Source organism: Canis aureus, chromosome 34, assembly GCF_053574225.1.
Source record: "Canis aureus isolate CA01 chromosome 34, VMU_Caureus_v.1.0, whole genome shotgun sequence".
NCBI classification, from domain to species: domain Eukaryota; kingdom Metazoa; phylum Chordata; class Mammalia; order Carnivora; family Canidae; genus Canis; species Canis aureus.
The window spans coordinates 3,627,623-3,645,221 of record NC_135644.1 but is presented as its reverse complement, the minus strand read 5'-3'; the positions used below and the strand labels follow the sequence as shown (position 1 = coordinate 3,645,221).

Genomic DNA, 17,599 nt, shown 5'->3' with positions numbered 1-17,599 from the left:
TAGGTCTCTTGGGATTTTAGAGTAAACTTGCAATATCATATTGCAGTCCATTTTAGAAAATATTACTGCTTTTTGGTTTATGGTCCATTGCAGTTCAGAAAGAAATAAAATAAAACTAGAGCTTACAAGCAACACCAAGTATGATTAACTTTGTTTTTATTTTCCTTTAGAGCCCGGGTCATTCTCTAACATACCAGATTCAAACAACCAAAATTCTTATGAGATAGTAATGCTTAGGAATATTATGGAATAGTTTAATAACTGTGCAAAGCATTTTTAATGCATTATTGCCATTTATATTGTTTATATACGCAGTGTGTTCATAAATTCTAGAGAAATGCTAACATATATATGTATATTTATAAAAATATATTTTTAATGGTGCTCTTAACCTCAAAAAATTAAGAATAATATGATTCCTAAGGGGAAAAAAGAGATGTATAATTTGTTGATGATGGCTGTGTTAGTCTGCTAGGGCTTTCATAACAAAATACCACAACCTGGGTGGCTTGAACTGCAGTCATTGCTTCATTTTCTCACAGCACAGAGGCTAACAGTCCAGGATCAAGGTCTGGGTTAGTTTCCGGTAAGGCCTCTCTTTCTCTGTGGTTGGCCACCTTCTCATGATGTTGTCATTATGGCTTCTCTGTGCCTTCATGGAATGAGGAGGGAAAGGGATGGAGTGAGGGAGATCTTCCCTTTCTTCCAAGGATACCAAGGCTATTGGATTAAGTCCCCACCCCTTATGACCCCAATTAGCCTTAATTACCTACGTAATGGCCCTACCTCCAACTATAGTCTTATTAGGAGTTAGGGATACAAAATATAAATTTGAGGGGAGCACAATTCACTTCATAACCATGGCACGTGTTTTCATTTGCACATTTACTCCACACATTTATTAAGGACCTACTACGAGCAGGCGTTCTGTTTAGCACCAACATGCTTCCTCCCACATGGAACTCGCAATTCAGCCAGGAAGCCTCTAAACCTTTGCTATTTATTGAGTTTTGAGAGCTCTTTATGTATTCTGGTCTCAGAGTGGTGAAATTGAGCCCCGTGTCCGGCTCTGCACTGGGCATACAGCCTGCTTAAGATTCTCTCTTCCTCTGCCCCTCAGCCCCAACCTCAAAAAACAAAAGAAGACAAAAAAAAACAAAAAAGAACAAAAGGACTTTGGCTTGAGATAATTAAATGTCTTGCTGAAGATAAGTGGTAACGATTTAGATTTAAATCTTGATTGATTTAAAAATTATACATTTATTATGTTATGCCGATTCTTTCAGTCTAAATCTGTTTTTTTTTTAAAGAAACTTTGTTAATTTTGGAGGAAACTTGTTAATTTTGATGCTTATAAATATATTGTCTCATACTTCCTATAAAATTTACCATAATTTCTCAATTTAATTGGAAGCATGTATGTAAATAAAGGAATGGATACATAATTAATCCGACTTTAACATTAATACTAACTTTTTAATAGGGAAATAATTTCAGCTTGAATCCATTTGTTATTTAAGGGAGAATTGCCCATTAAATTTCATTCACATTAAATGTCTGAAACATATTCAAAAATGAGTTACAAGCACAGGAGATTATTGCTTTGTTTCAGAGGGAAACTTACCACCCTTGCAGAATTCAAACAGTTACATAAGATATTGAAATAAACTGTGATAAATTTGATAAACAAAGTATATGACCTTAGATAATACATAACAGAATTACCTCATGGTCTTTCAGCAGATTTAGGAGTTTCATATCTTACATTTACCAGGGAAAGATTAAAATTTACCTCGGTAAAGAGGGAGTTAAAGATAAAATGATGTTTGCAAAGACCCAAGGGCAAGGGAAGGCATAAATACTAAGCCAACTGCACGAGGTGCCATATGGCTTATATATAAAAGTTAAGGTGAGAATGATCAGAAATGACACAGGGAGATGATCGCCAACACTGCTGAGCACTATGTGCCAGACCTTTCTTTTAAGTCTTTCATGTAGATCATCTCCATTATTATTCATAATATATTTCTTAATTAATACATCTATTTATTCCAATAAATGTAATATGCTCAACCAACATGTTATATAGTTGGTAAGACCAACCACGGCACTACAGCCAGATTGTCTATCAATTATTATGTATGCAACTTTGGGGAACTTACTTAACCTCTCTATATTTTATTTTCCTCATCTATAAAATGGGATAATGATAGCCCATCTCCCTGTTATACTGTGAGGATTACATGGACTAACGAATGGGAAGCACTTAGGTAGGACCTGGCATGTAGTAAACACATATTTTAGTTATTAATAATATTATTATCCACATTTTATAGAAACTATCAGAGTGTCCCTGTTAAAATATAAGTCAGAACTTATTAGTATTCTGCTCAAAAGCCAGGATTGAGCTCCCGGCTTATATAGAGTAAGAACCGAATCCTGGGGCCTGAAAACATATCTCAGCTTTTACCACCCTCTTCTTCCTCCCTTCCCCAGAGTTTCATTGGCAACCTTACTGTTCACCAAACATTTCACTTCAGGACAATTATCCCCGTCATTCTCTCTAATCAAAAAACTCTTCCTACAGTTATAATTTACACCTTCATTTCTTTTAATTTTCTTATGAGAGAGGTTTAATGACCACCCTGTATAAAATGAGACCCCTCCAAGTGAATGGAATTCATACATATAATTTATTATAGTGATATTATTTCTGTCTGCATCTCAGTTCATCATGGCATTTTTCTAACCAGAATCAACAAATATTGAGATGCTATCTTTCTCAATTAGACTTCCCCACAGAGCAGAGCCTGAGACAAGGATTTCAGTGTAAATAGTTTAATTGGTTGTCATCTCAGAAAGTAGATGTGAGGAAGCTGGGAATGAGCTAGAGAACAAAGCAAAATCCACTAAAGCATGTGTTCTTAAGGTCGTTATCATTGTGGGCAAGTAGGGCTAAATTTTGCTCTTTAGATCTCTTCTGAAGAACAATGTAAAACACATAGCCTTAGAAATGTCTCTATAAACAGCACTGTCCGATAGGATTTTCTGATGATGGAAATATTCTATATCTATATTGTCTGCTATGATAGGCATATGTGACTATCAAGCAATTAGAATATGGCTAGTGTTATTGAAGAGTTGAATTTTTAATTTTATTTAGGTGTAATTAAATAATTGATTCAAATATTAGTAGCCATATATATCACATCAACAGGAATACATTTTTAAAATATCATATCAAATGGGGTGTCTGGGTGGCTCAGTTGGTTAAGCATCTGACTTGGTTTTGGCTCAACTGATGATCTCAGGGTCATGAGATCGAGCCCCATGTTGGGCTCTGTGCTTGAGATTCTTTCTTTCTCCCTCTGCCACCCCCCTAAGTCTTTATCTCTCTAAAATAAATAAATAATAAAATAAAATATCAAATTATGCAGAAAATAATTTTTAAAAAATCAACACCCATTTATGGCAAAAACTCTCAGCAAACTAGGAAAAGAGGAAATTTCCTGAACTTGATAAAAAACACTTACAAAAACAGCTACAACTTCCATCATACTTAAGTGAGGAATTTGCTTTTGTCCCTTGAGATTGGAAATATCCTCTTTCGCCACTCCTCTTCATTATCATACTAGAAAGTCCTAAAGAGTACAATGATACAAGACAGGAAAATAAATGGTATACCTACTGAAAGGAATAAGTAAGATGTTTTTGTTCACAAATGACATACTATAGAAAATCACCCCAAAACTTGATTTAAAAAATCCTTCTGAAATTAATAAGGATACTTGTACAGCAAAGTCTTAGAGTATAAACTTAATATACAGAAGTCAATTACTCTCTTATATACAAGCAAAGAACAAATTGAATTTGAAATGTTAAAAGATATACATTATATATCATATATGTATAATTGATAATAATACCAAAAAACGAAATACTTAGGTGTAACTCTAATATGCACATGATCTATATGCCTAAAACTGTGAAACTCTAATAAGCAGAATCAAAGATCTAAGAAAATACAGAAATAGGCCAGGCCCATCAATGAGAACGCTCATTATTGTTAAGATGCCAATTCTTACCAAGTTGATTCATAGAATCAACATAATCTCAATAAAAACTTCAAGCAAATTATTTTGTAAATGCAATAAAACTGATTCTATGGACCTAGAATTACCAAAAATTACTGAAGGACATTGGAGGACTAATACTCCTGACTTTATAAGACTTACTATACAGCTTTAGTAATCAAGTCAACATGGCATTGGAAAAGAAGAGACCAATAGGCCATAGACGAATAGAACAGAACAGAGAACATTAAATAGATCCATACAAATGGTCACCTGATCTTTGACAAAGGATTAAAGGGAATTCAACACACAATCTCAGCTCAAGCTCAGTATATCTGAAACGTCCATTGTTAAGTGTGATGGAGATATATTCTTAAACTATCAGTAGTTTGTCTATGACTCTCCTTATCTCTGTCCAGGCACATGCTGAGTAGCCTTATGGCACTCAGCATATCTTATGGAAAGATATTCCTCAGTGAAAGCAGGAATAGAAAGATGTATTCGTCTCTTGGATTTTGAATCTCAAAAGTTTATTATTTTAGAGGACAGAATGGCTTAAAGCTCTAGTAGATTATACTCTGGGGAAGAGCAACTTCCTATCTCACCTACCATCATCCCTCATTATATTTATTTGCAGTAGAAAAAGATCTATGGGCTGGAAGGGTGGGGAGATTCAAAAAGAAGTAATTGTTAAATAAATACTGATTAGTCCCTTGTTACATGTGCTGGGCCTGGGGGTGAGTAGGCTGTAACACACATTCAAAATAGAAATAAGGGATCCCTGGGTGGCGCAGCAGTTTAGCGCCTGCCTTTGGCCCAGGGCGCGATCCTGGGGACCCAGGATCGAGTCTCACGTCGGGCTCCCTGCATGGAGCCTGCTTCTCCCTCTGCCTGTGTCTCTCCCCCATTCTCTCTCTCTCTTTGTGTGACTATCATGAATAAATAAATAAAATCTTTAAAAAAATAGAAATGAGATGAATCAGTTCTGAGGATCAGATATAAAACATGGAGACTATAATCGATAACACTGTATTGTATAATATAAATGATCTAAGAGGGGAGAACTTAAATGTTCTCACCAAGTAAAAGATAAGTACGTGAATTGATGAATGTTTTAATTAACTAGATGGGGAGAATTGTTCCCAAAGTACCCATATATCAATCCACCACTTTGTGCACTTTAGCTGTTTTACCATTTCATGTGTCAATTATACAGCTAATATTTTTATAAATATAGGTTTATAAGCTCCAAGAACAGAAACCTTTTCCCCATTTTGCATATCAAATTCAATCAAGACTGCAAGACCCTAAAAGAAAATTGGCTACATCAGGTGTATAGGCAACTGAGGTACTTGGCAAAGTTTCTTCTGTGCTCCAGCATGGTATGGGAACCAAAAAAGGTCACAGTTTTCCAAGAATGGAAAGAGAAAGGAAGGAAGGAAGGAAGGAAGGAAGGAAGGAAGGAAGGAAGGAAGGAAGGAAGAAAGAAAGAAAGAAAGAAAGAAAGAAAGAAAGAAAGAGAAAAAGAAAAAGAGCGAAAGAACCATGGGACTTGACATTTTCTTGATAGGAAGGAGAATGACTAAGCAACAATTTTTGAAGCCTGTTAATACGTTGATGGAAATCTCTGCAGCTTTCTGAATGGCCATATAAGATGGAGGAGAAGTGCCACTCCCATCATATACATCTTATTACTAGACAAGTCCCACAAATCTCAATTTAATTAAGTTTATAACATTCAAACCAAATAGACTTCAAAGTAAATTGAGTTGTAAAAAATATAGAAAATTATGCATCTCGGCTTACGCTAAGCTTTTGGACAGAGATACATGCCCACTCTATAGGTAAAAGCTCACGTTTCAGGCTCTGCTCTGCCAATTACTAATAAGAAATGGAAAAAAAAGAAAGTAAGAAAAGAAAAGGAAATGAATCTTTGGGCAAAAACTTTAGTCCAAAGTAATAGAACACTAACCTCTATCCCGCCATCCCTTGAAGCTAGGTCTTCGACAAGTAAATTGTAATACCCTACATGCAGCCAGTTTGCAAATAGGGAAATACAACAATGCAACTTTAATGGTTTCTGAAGCCCATAAACTGTTTTTTTTTTTTTTCTTTCAATCACTTGCGATGTACTGGGGACTCTTTATAGTACGATGTAGAAATAAATTACATGAGTTCTGCCTGTAAGAAGCCTTCACTCTATGGAGAGTATGACATATTCTGATAACATTTCATTGACAGAACATCTTATCACAGGACTAATTTTCAAAGCACTTTTTTTTTTTTTTTTCTGAGTAACAGCACGTGAATTTCAATGGAAAGGGTAGGCTAGTTGCTGGCTGTGCAATATAAGAAGAACTCGAATATGGAAGAGGAAGGGAGCACAAGTATTTGGAATTGAATTAGCAAAAACATCAACGTGGGAGATTCGCATGGTTTATGTCAAGGGCAGTGGGGAGCCTGGTGGATCTAGGTGAAACCGAATGAATGAAAGGAGAGCAAATGTATCATTCCACGTGTAAATCAAAAAGATGAGTTTGAAGAACAAAGAAACAGCCATAGAAAAGGGAGGAGGTACTGATACATGCTGCTCAATGAGTATAAACCTCAAAAACATTATGCTAAGCGAAAGAAAACACAAAATATCATATATTACACCATTCTCACGAGATGTCCGGAACAGGTAAGTGCATAGAGACAGACGCAGACAGGCGGTTGGTAGCAGGGTCAGGGGGCAAACAGGACATGGGGAAGCCTGCTCAGTAAGCGTTGAGTTTTATTTGGGGGCAATGAAAATGTCTTGTAAATAGTTAGAAATAATAGTTTACACGACTTCGTGAATGTACTGAATGCTACCGAATTGTTAGTGGCATAACAATTTATGCCACTAATTTATTTTCATAGATCTGAAAATAGATTTATGTTATGTGAATTTTTCATAAAAATAAAATGAAAAAAAGTTTTAAATGAAGAGACCATTTCTGAGCAGGCTGGTGAGCACTCGACAGCAGGGGATTCACATTCACCAGCACCATATTCTCTCCAAATCCCTCACCAAAAATGTTTAGGACATGCTTCCATAAACTTATGCGTTGTGTCCCCTGAGTCTTAATATCCTGGCTGCATATATTGAACACCTTGACTGGTCATCTGTTGGTGGTAAGACTTTAGTGTATCTTCTAGAAACTTCATATTTACCCAGAAGTACACATTCTCAGAACGTTCTATTATTGTAACCATCCTCCTAGGAAACAGTACAATAAGTGTGTCCCACCTTTGGCCAAATTTAGTCCATCACAATTCATTATGGGTCATTGCTTCATGATGGCTTCCACCATTAGCACATCCCTCCGCTCTCACCTCTAGAACATCACCGTTTTACTAGTCAACAATTCAAACCATTCCTGTCTGGTTACTCATCCTTTTTCCCCCCATTAGACAATATCTATTCATTGCAACTAGAATAATTTTACCAAGAGTGGTATAAATTTGGGGTTTTCTTTAGGTTAAAAAAAAAAAAAGAATTACAAAAGTAGACTGGTCATTAGACCTGACGTCTTCGAATCTTTCTGGCGCCTCATTGTAACCCACGGCTCCCATCTTTAAGGTCATGTCACAATCCAAGATATCTCAGAACATCAGGTTCCAAGCTTTAAGCAGCTCTGAAGAAAAAGTGTGGGGAGTAAGAAAAATTGGGACACAACCCAGTTAAGTCAGCTCTCTTTAGGAAACTTTCTGAGAAGTCTCAGATAACACGTCTGCTTATGTCTCACAACTAACTGCGATGGAGTCAAGGGAATAAAGTCTTCTACACAGTCACTGGCCTCAATAAAATTGGAGTTTTTATCCTTAAGTTGAATTGCAAAATGTCTGCCAGGCGGGTGGCCAGCAACCTCCTCCTTCTACATGTTAAATGCTATATACATACATATATCAGATATTTTACACCATGTATTTGGGTTATATAGTATGCATTATGGATGCATATGAACCACACCAGGCATTATTTTATAAGCTATCATTCATTAAATATCTATTAATGACCTACTGTGTTTTTGGCACTCGAGTAAGCACTGAAGAACAAAATCAACTGGTTCCTGTTCTCAGAGAGCTTAAGGTCTATGAGGGAAATAGTCTTTAATTTTTTTAAGATTTTATTTTTGTTTATTTGTGAGAGAAACACAGAGAGAGGCAGAGACACAGGCAGAGGGAGGAGCAGGCTCCATGCAGGGAGCCCTATGAGGGACTCAATCCCAGGACCCCGGGATCATGCCCTGGGCAAGGCAGATGCTCAACCGTTGAGCCCACCACTTGCCCCAAGGGAAACATTCTAACCTTCTTTAATCCAATAATATACAAATAAGTATAAGTTAAAGAAGAAACTTCTGTGATAGCACAAAACAAAGCAGGTGACTCATTCTGGGCAGAGAATCATCTGAATATTCACTATGAAACTGATACATGAGCTGAGATCTGAAGGGAGACAACCGTGAAGTCAGTGGCGAGGATGTTCATAGATGGGGAGGACACGAGGGTGCACACCCAGTGGAGCGAGGCAGGGAGGAACCCAAGACACCTGGTGAGACCAGGGTTTAATGGCTGGAGGAGCCTGAATGGAAGACCCTAGTGGTCCATAAAAGTCCTCTTCAACAGCGTTAAGGGATTCAGTTACCTCACGGGCTCTGAGGCCCACCACTCCCTGCTTCAGGCTCTGTCATTAATCCAGAGGCACTTTCTGTAATTCTACACACAGAATGCTCTTTTGCCCCTATATCCACTGCACTTCTTGGGCCTCGTCTCCCTTCCTGTTCAGGCGCTGCCCTCCTCCCTCTCTGTAGACAGCACTTGTTTAAATCACATATATTCCTTTCTTTTTCCTTTTCTTTTTCTTTTTCTTTCTTTTTCTTTTTCTTTTTCTTTTTCTTTTTCTTTTTCTTTTTCTTTTTCTTTTTCTTTTTCTTTTTCTTTTTCTTTTTCTTTCTTTTTCTTTTTCTTTCTTTTTTTCTTTTTCTTTTTCTTTCTTTTTCTTTTTCTTTTCGTTTTCTTTTTCTTTTCTTTTTCTTTTTCTTTTTCTTTTCTTTTCTTTTTTTTCTTTTCCTTTTTTTTTTTGTGAGAGACAGTGTGGACGTTCGGGAGAGCAGGGAGGACAGAGGGGTAGAGGGAGAGGACGAGAGAAAATCTTAAGCAGGCTCCGTGCTTGGTGCTAGAGCCTGATGCGCAGCATAATCTCAGGACCATGACCCTGAGACCATGACCTGGGCCCAGATCAAGAGTCAGGGGCTTAATCGACTGAGCCACCCAGGTGACTCTAAACCACTTACATTCTTTGATGCAAAGCATGTAGGACCTTCATGATACCTTCCCTGACATCAACCATATACCCTCAGTTATGGTCACAAAGTTATCTTATCATAACCTGTACAGACTTCTGTTTTGGTTCCTTCCTTGTTATCTTGCATTTTCTGTTTTTATATCTGCCTTCGCCACTAAACTTTGGGCCCCTGGAAGCCAGGAATATGACTTACTCAAGCTTATTTCCCCATTAAAAAAGTTTGGCACAGTCAATGACTCAACAAATAGTTGCTGAATGAATAAATGAGTGGATATTGGACATAGTGATTTATTTTACTTTATGAATCTGATTCTAACACGTCACATTATTGTACTAATCTGTCAGAGGCTTCAAAATATATAAGGAGAAAATAAATATAAAATCATACTTCTAAACTTTTAAATTCAGGCTTCCAGCTAGAGAACACCATTGGGGTTGTTTGATGAAACCTTTCTGGCTCTAATACTAAAGCTCTTTAGCGTGAATGAAAATGAGTTGTTTTTACCTTAGAAAATGAGTTGTTAGGAATTTTGGTTGAAGATACTTTCTATTACATCTGGATGATGTATGGTCTGTAAACACTTTACTAATTCTATGACTTACTAAAAGCTACGGGTCCCTCAGACTACCTTGAAGTGGAGGGGCTGTTTATCGGTAGTAGATATGCACCGTGAAACCTGTTCGCTGAGAATTGAGATAATGACAAACAAACACCATTATTTTGGGTTATGGTCAGTATATCTAGTTAGAAGAAATTCAAATGTATACGTTTTGCTCTCATTTATAACTTGCTTACCACAGACCTTAAAGAGGGTTCTGGACCCAATTCCACTGTGTTGGGGGGTGGGGGCAGAAGTCCCCAGGGCCCCCAAGCAAGTCCCTGCAATTCCAGCTAACCCCACTGTGACACCATCAGATTCCACCGTGACACCATCCGATTCCATAGGGTAAGTGTTCAGTCCTGCGAAATATCTCCCCACCTCCACTTCAGATACCAGTTGCAAGTCCAGGTTGTTTCCTGTGCTTCTGACAAACTGGCTATAAATCAGAGGTTCCCGTGGCCTCCTCCTTGGGTTCAATTAATTTGCTGGAGTGCTCCCAAAACTCAGGAAAAACACTTCACTCACTAGATCACCCGTTTATTTTAAAAGGATGTAACTCAGGAAAAGCCCCATGGAAGGGATGCACAGGGCATGGTGTGGGGGAAAGGGATAAGGCTGCCAAGCCCGCCCCAGGCATATTGGACATAGTGATTTCCAATGTCCACCAACTCTAGACCCCCGATGTCCACCAACTCTAGAAACTAGAAGCCTATTCTTTTGGAATTTTCTAGAGGCTTCATTACGCAGGCATGATTGATTAAGTCATCAGGCAATGGTGATTGCGCTCAATCTAGCCCCTCTCTTTCCTGGGAGGGTCATTGGTGGGACAGAAGGTTCCAACCCTCTAACCACAGCGTTGGCTCTCCAGGCAGCCAGCCACCATCCTCAGGTTACCTAGGGGGCTTTTCAAAATTCACCTCATTCACATAACAAAAGATACCTTGATCACTCTCAACACTTAGGAAATGCCAAGGGTTTGGGGAGCTTTGAGTAAGGAGCCTTGAACAAAGATCTAATATATATAAGAAAGAACATGAAGACTCCTAACTCTGGGAAACGAACTAGGGGTGGTGGAAGGGGAGGAGGGCGGGGGGTGGGGGTGACTGGATGACGGACACTGGGGCACTTGACAGGATGAGCACTGGGTATTATTCTGTATGTTGGTAAATTGAACACCAATAAAAAATAAATTTATTATAAAAATAATATATATAAGAAATATTTTTGGTTTTCTGAATGACCAAATATATATATATTATTTTTCATAAATCGTATCCCATTTTAAAGTCTCACACCAAGAGGACTTTTTCACAAGTTTCTGGGTATTTATTTATTTATTTATTTTACTTATTATTATTTTTTTTTTTTTTTGTAAAATTGTACTGCTGTAATCCCTTGATCCAGTGATTCTCTGAAGATGGAAGCTGTTTCAAATCTTCAGCAGATAAAGGTATATACTAATACATTCGAGAACAGGACAAGTGATCTACAGCACAGTGAGGGGGGGTCGGGGGGAGAAGGGGCAGTGGCAGGAGAAAAACAACGGTAATTTCTATCCTGTGGTACTTCTTGGTACTGAAGAGACATATTTATTCGCATCAACTAAATGCATCTTTTCTGCAACTGTAAAGAATGAGAGAGGCAGATATTATTATCTCCAATTAACTTATCTGGATAATGAGGATTTAGTAACGCAGATCTGATATGGTTATTGTGTGTTTAAAAGACACAAATGTAAAGTGTTTAGAACATTTCCTGAAAGATAAGAAGTGCCTAATATATGTTAGGTTTTATTATTATATTCACCATTCCTAGGGAATATCTTCAGGCTGAGAGATGTTTATTAATTTGCCAAATTAATAGAGTTTAAAGGCAGGATTCAAATGAATCCCTTCCGGCTCCAAACATAGCATTTGTCTGCACTGTATTTTTCAAAAGAGATTGCCTTTTTAAAAAAGGCTTTCGGAGCATCTGCCTTTAAAATCAAATTTGCTAATCATTTTAATGAACAGAACTGCCCATGAGTTGGGGAGGGTGGATGGCAACATCTGTATCTTATCAGGGCAATGCAGAGGAGATTTAATCTAAGAGGCTAGATTTCAGCAATCAAGGTTAATTGGAATGGAAATAATTTAGTTTGGACTGCATTTCAATGCTTCAATATCAAAATTTGACTTTAATTAAAGCATCAACTCAACTATAAACTATGATATTATGTTTCCCCAAAAAAAGACAGCCTCTTTGACGAAATATAGATACTATGATTTGTTAAATCCCAGTGATAGGGAGTTAGGATAAAATATCATGATCTGTGTTAGAGAAGCAGAAGTGAAGCATGACGTTAACAGGATGCAATAAAGATAAAGGCTTATAAAGCTTCGTCTGAATTAGAGCTTATTTCAGCTCATCAACCATGACTGCATTGTTACATGAAAAAAAAAAAGCGTGCTTGCATTCTTTATAATTTTTTAAAACGATCCCAGTATACTCACACATTGTGATGTCTCTGATGGAAACACACTCATTTAATGGCCGATTGGTAATCCTATCATTCCTAGAGCAAATATAAAAATGAGAGAGGAGTGAATTTTGGCAACAGCTAAATGGGAAGTGTTCAGTTAGCTCTGATGATCATGTCTTGAACCTTGAGTATTAGGAAGGACGCCGCTCTTAGACGAAAGATGACAGTGTGTGGTGGCACGAATTCATGGGAGCCCCCAAATCGGGTGAGGAGTATAGTAGCCAGCATTGCTACAAGGTAGGAAGTTTCTCTCACTGCAACATTTATAAGTGGACTTTCAAAAAATCCTATCAGGGGCGACTGGGTGGCTCAGCCAGTTAAGCATCTGACTCTTGATTTTGACTCAGGTCATGATGTCAGGGTTGTGAGGTTGAGCTCCACTTTGGGCTCTGTGCTCTCAAGGTGGTCTACTTGAGATTCTCTCTCTCTCCATCTCCCTCTGCTCCTCCCCTTGCTTACACGAAATCTATCAATCAATCAATCAATCAATATTTTAAAATGTCTTATTATATTATTAGCTTTATAATAATTGGCTATGTGCAGATTAGCTACTGCTAATGAGAATTTACAGAGATTTAAGAAAATGTGTTTTTGTTCTTTAATAAATAAATCTACAACTCTATGGAGAAAATCCTCTACAACTCTATGTTTCATGCCTTCCGATGTATACCTTATTAAATGAATATGCATTAATTAATAAATAAAAATTTAAAAATTAATTTTTAGAACTATACACTTTGATTAAACACCTAGTTCAGCCTAAGTCACTTGCAATTTAATTTGATATTATATATGACTGACCATTCTGAACAAGTTTTCAAACATTCAAGACATTTATTTACTTTTTTTAGTCTACAAATGTTGGTGCTTGGATTTGTACTCAAGCATGTCAGAATCCAAACTCTACGCTCTTTTTATTACATCACGTGTTTCCCAGGCAAAGAGATCCATGTTACATGGAGGAATAGTGGTCCTTCCCTGGAGCCTTTTGTGCTGTGGAATTGTATGGAATTTCTGGACATCTCCCATTTTGAAGCTCTATTTTACTTTCTAACCAATGATCTCTGGAACTGGGCACAAGGACCACTCGAACTGGGCCAGGAATGGTAATTGTTTTACCAGAAGTTGCTTGTAAAATCAACAGGAAAACAGGCATCCAGACCATAAAACTGTCCGTGTAGACTTTCTGAAGACAGAGTAGCTAACTAATGCATCATAATACCAATGAAGTAGTTGATCAAAGTGTAAAAACAAAAGTGCCTCAGCATGTCAGCGTCTACAGACAACTATTTTCTTTTTTTTTTCCTTTTTCATATTTATTTTGATACTTTCCTTGGTTTGCTGTAATCCTGTAAGAACAGCAAGAAAAGGATAACCACCTCAGAGCAGCCAGCTTTATAGAAAACGGATTATCAAGCTATTGATTTTTGGTCAGGGTCAGGCCCCCTTTGCTGCTCGCAAAGGGATTTGCAGTGTTTCAAAACGGTGTTTGAAAGTAGGCTGCAACTTTGCTTAATTTTTCAAAGGTGTACTTGCTAAGACAGAGAGACTTCTAATTCATCCCTGACTTTCACATAGGTTGGATTACAAGGCAACACTTTGTCTCCTCCTTAAATCGTGGATTCTTGTATACCAGAGAGGTCAGCATTAATTATACAGCCCACAGTGCTGCCCCAAGGATCCCTTCGTTTGTTTTGTTAGCGTGGTAAAAAAAAAAAAAAAAAAATTGTGTAAGCCTAATTTGTATTTTTTATAGTTTGAAGGGCCATATAGAGAATGATCTGGCAGATGATAATGGATTTTATTCTTCGCGGTCAGGTCTTCATTTTAGGGTATTTGAATAAATGCTCCTTCTATCTGTGGTTTCACAATAATACTACTTAGCTGTTTGACTCCCTATGAGGTTATAAAGTTTGATCACCAAACTTGGGTTCTTTCTAATCTTGGTGGGGATCCATCCATACTTAAAAAAAAAAAAATCATTTGTTTCTTGAGGCGATTTGATTAACTCAGTGTTCCCTGTGTTTATTACTTTTCTTCCTTCAAAAACATGATTCACTTGAATGAAGAATAATGGGAAGAATAATAGGAAGTTCAAAATACGCGTGATAGTGTATATAAGATGGGTGATGGGCAACTAAACAACTGAGTTTCCAAGATATAGACTCTGAGGTAGAGATTGAAGTTCAGGAACTTCCTGGGGAGTGACCTGAATATCAGTACAAGTGAGGTGGATTTACAAATAGGATTGTGTAAAGAGAAACTTTGACTGCAAAATAGTCATGACAAAGTCTTCTCAGCCAGGGGGACTCCATGGGGAGTTTTGAAGCTCTGGTGGTCCTGCAGGGTTGTCCCAAATTGGGATGTGGGGCCCACATCCACTAGTCATTGGGAGTTAACTGTCCCTAGGAAGAGGACCTGAGCATGGGAAAAGTGACTGTCTTTAACAAAGGTTAATTAGAAGAAAAGGACTCGGTTAACAGGTGCAGACAGCAACTCTCCCAGGTGATGAGGGAATGTATGCTTCACTCTTGCAAGCTTGTTTTATGTTTAGTGACGTAAATGTGAAATTTGTTCATTAAGTTGTTGTGGAATGAAAGGAGGTAATGTTTTGTCTTGTTTGGTAAAACAACAATTTAATTTTTTTTTTTAAATAATAATGTTTTGTCTTGTTTGGTAAAACAACAATTTAAATTAAAAAAATAATAAAGATGATAGGGGTTTCAGTAAAGATTACGACTTGAATACATCCTTCTGAGGCCCCTTAACTTCTGGCTAAAGGAGTTTCACCTCTCAAGCAAGGATAATCATCACTGCACAGGTTCAAATTTGGATGATACCTTCCTCCTTGAGCTACAGACACCAGTATCAGTTTTTTGGTGGCGAGGAGTGTGGGGAGATAATAGATACCTTAGGATTTAAAGAAGGAATTTCATGTTGTCAGTGGCCCTTGGAGAGAGAGTCAACGGTGGCGTTGTTGTCTAGGAATCATCCTGAGGTTATAGGTAGTGTGATTGAACTAACTAGTAAGAATTCACCAAGCACAAGGAGGTGGACCACTCTGTCCTACTTGCTGTCTGTGGCTATACTAGGCTGGGAGAAAATTTTGTAAAAGCTGGATCATGTTGATAGATAACGAGTTAAAATCAGCAATATACCAAGAATCCAATATGGTAATAAAGATAAAAGAACTTAATGGCAAATCACATTAGAGATGTAAAAAGGATATTTATAGAAGAGAGAAACACAAATGAGCTTTTGCAAAATTCTCAAACACTAGAAACCAAGAAATCCATTTCCTTCACTAGGTTTTAGGGAAAAAATGAAGAATAAAGCACTAGCGATATTTTATATTTCCCTGTGTCAGATTAAAAAAAAAATTAAATCAACCCTTCTAAAATGAGGAGCACAGTAATTATGTAACTATAATTTCTGCCTATGACAACCTAAACATTATTCTGTCATAGTGCTTAAAATGGTAGTTTATTAAAAAAAGTTCTTAAATATAGGGGTCAAACTGGTGGTTACCAGAGGAGAGGTAGGTAGGGAGATGTGTGAAATCGGTGATGGGATTAAGAATACACTGATATGATGAGCACTGAGTAATGCATAGAATTTTTGGATCATGATATTGTATACCCAAAACTAATATAACACTGTATGTCAGTTATATTTGAGTAAAAAAATAGATTATACATCCCAAAAAGCGAGTTTATAAACCCCATTATTTTATAAATTCACTAATATTAAAAAAATATTGTATATATCTATGATAATCTGCCAAAATATCTGACATAATATGAGGTATGTGTTTCCTTACAATATTAATTACTGAGAGTTATTGAATTGATCCTATGGTATGATACGTTAGGTTATTGGTAAGCATATCGTGATGTACTTGTTAGACAAAAGAGGCTTAATTTCCTATCATTTGAAATAGCCAGTGACTGAAAGGTAAGGTAAAAATTTTCTGTAAAGTGTTATACTTATTCTCTTTTTAAAATGTATATTATAAAATATATTATACAACCAGCCTAAAATACACATATTAAAATCAGAGTACAGGGATCCCTGGGTGGCGCAGCGGTTTGGCGCCTGCCTTTGGCCGAGGGCGCGATCCTGGAGACCCGGGATTGAATCCCACGTCAGGCTCCCGGTGCATGGAGCCTGCTTCTCCCTCTGCCTGTGTCTCTGCCTCTCTCTCTCTCTGTGTGACTATCATAAATAAATAAAATTTAAAAAAAAAAAAATTTTAAAATCAGAGTACATCTTATAAAATATTTTAGTCACTGTCAGTAAATTATTTGATGGGATTATGGATCATTTACAAGGTTTTTCTCAAATTTATATATTGAGTCATTTAACACAAGAATTTTGTTCAGAAATTATGACAAATTCTATTTTTATTTTTTGTTAAGACTACTGATGTTGTCAAGGTTGTTCATTTTCCAAAAATGGATAAATTTTAGCAATAGTTAGCAGTTGGTAATATAAGTCAAGAACACTGAGGTTTTTTATCACACTCGGAATATTTAATTTCCCCTCCATCTGATAATAATTTTGCATGTAAAAAATAACACAAAACTATGTCAATTTGAAATAGCCACCCACACACCTTATGGAATTAAAATATTGTGTGGGATTGAAATCATGAGTATATTCTGTAAGCATGATCTCCAAAAGCATATTTTTGTAAAAAAAAATTATAATAATGACAGTTGTTCAAACCAAATGATTTGATATTTTAACGTCAGGAACTTGCTCAATAGTTTCTGGATCTTGGTTTATAGTGTTAACCAGAGCATTTGGATTTAAAGGACATAAAGTCTCCTGCTAGTAAAATATAGTAACACAAAATTTTAGAATGGAGAGGGAACAGAAAGTCCATGAAAAGCAATCATTTTTTAGCATTGCGTGGAGGGATTTTTTTTTTTTTTAGGTGCATATTTTCATTGTAGATGAAAAGGTTATTTTCTCTACCAATTTAAACAGCAGTTTTCTAGCATATGGATACAATCTAAGATATAGGGTAAACATATTTATGATGCCTCTGAGAGCTAGCTTTAACATC

General features: G+C 36.9%; 1 protein-coding gene and 2 long non-coding RNA genes across 5 annotated transcripts in view; 1 reads left to right on the top strand and 2 right to left on the bottom strand.

Moving 5' to 3' along the window:
* The window catches only part of LOC144304846 (uncharacterized), a 133,224-nt gene that overhangs the window by 81,059 nt on the left and 34,566 nt on the right, over positions 1–17,599 (bottom strand). For all 3 annotated transcript variants that reach the window (XR_013371834.1, XR_013371833.1, XM_077883441.1), the window contains one exon: positions 12,500–12,561. Coding sequence is in view for 1 of the 3 variants with exons in the window: in XM_077883441.1 (XP_077739567.1) it covers positions 12,500–12,561 (62 nt within the window). In the remaining 2 variants the exon portion in view is untranslated. The remainder of the gene's footprint in view (positions 1–12,499; positions 12,562–17,599) is intronic.
* Positions 368–10,799, bottom strand: LOC144304848 (uncharacterized). Its single transcript, XR_013371838.1, has 3 exons — positions 10,209–10,799; positions 3,534–3,641; positions 368–652 (listed from the first exon to the last, which is right to left on the bottom strand). It is a non-coding gene; the product is annotated as an uncharacterized LOC144304848 (long non-coding RNA).
* Positions 10,319–17,599, top strand: part of LOC144304847 (uncharacterized) — a 22,463-nt gene continuing 15,182 nt past the window's right edge. The window contains exon 1 of the long non-coding RNA XR_013371837.1: positions 10,319–10,352. This is a non-coding gene — a long non-coding RNA (uncharacterized LOC144304847). The remainder of the gene's footprint in view (positions 10,353–17,599) is intronic.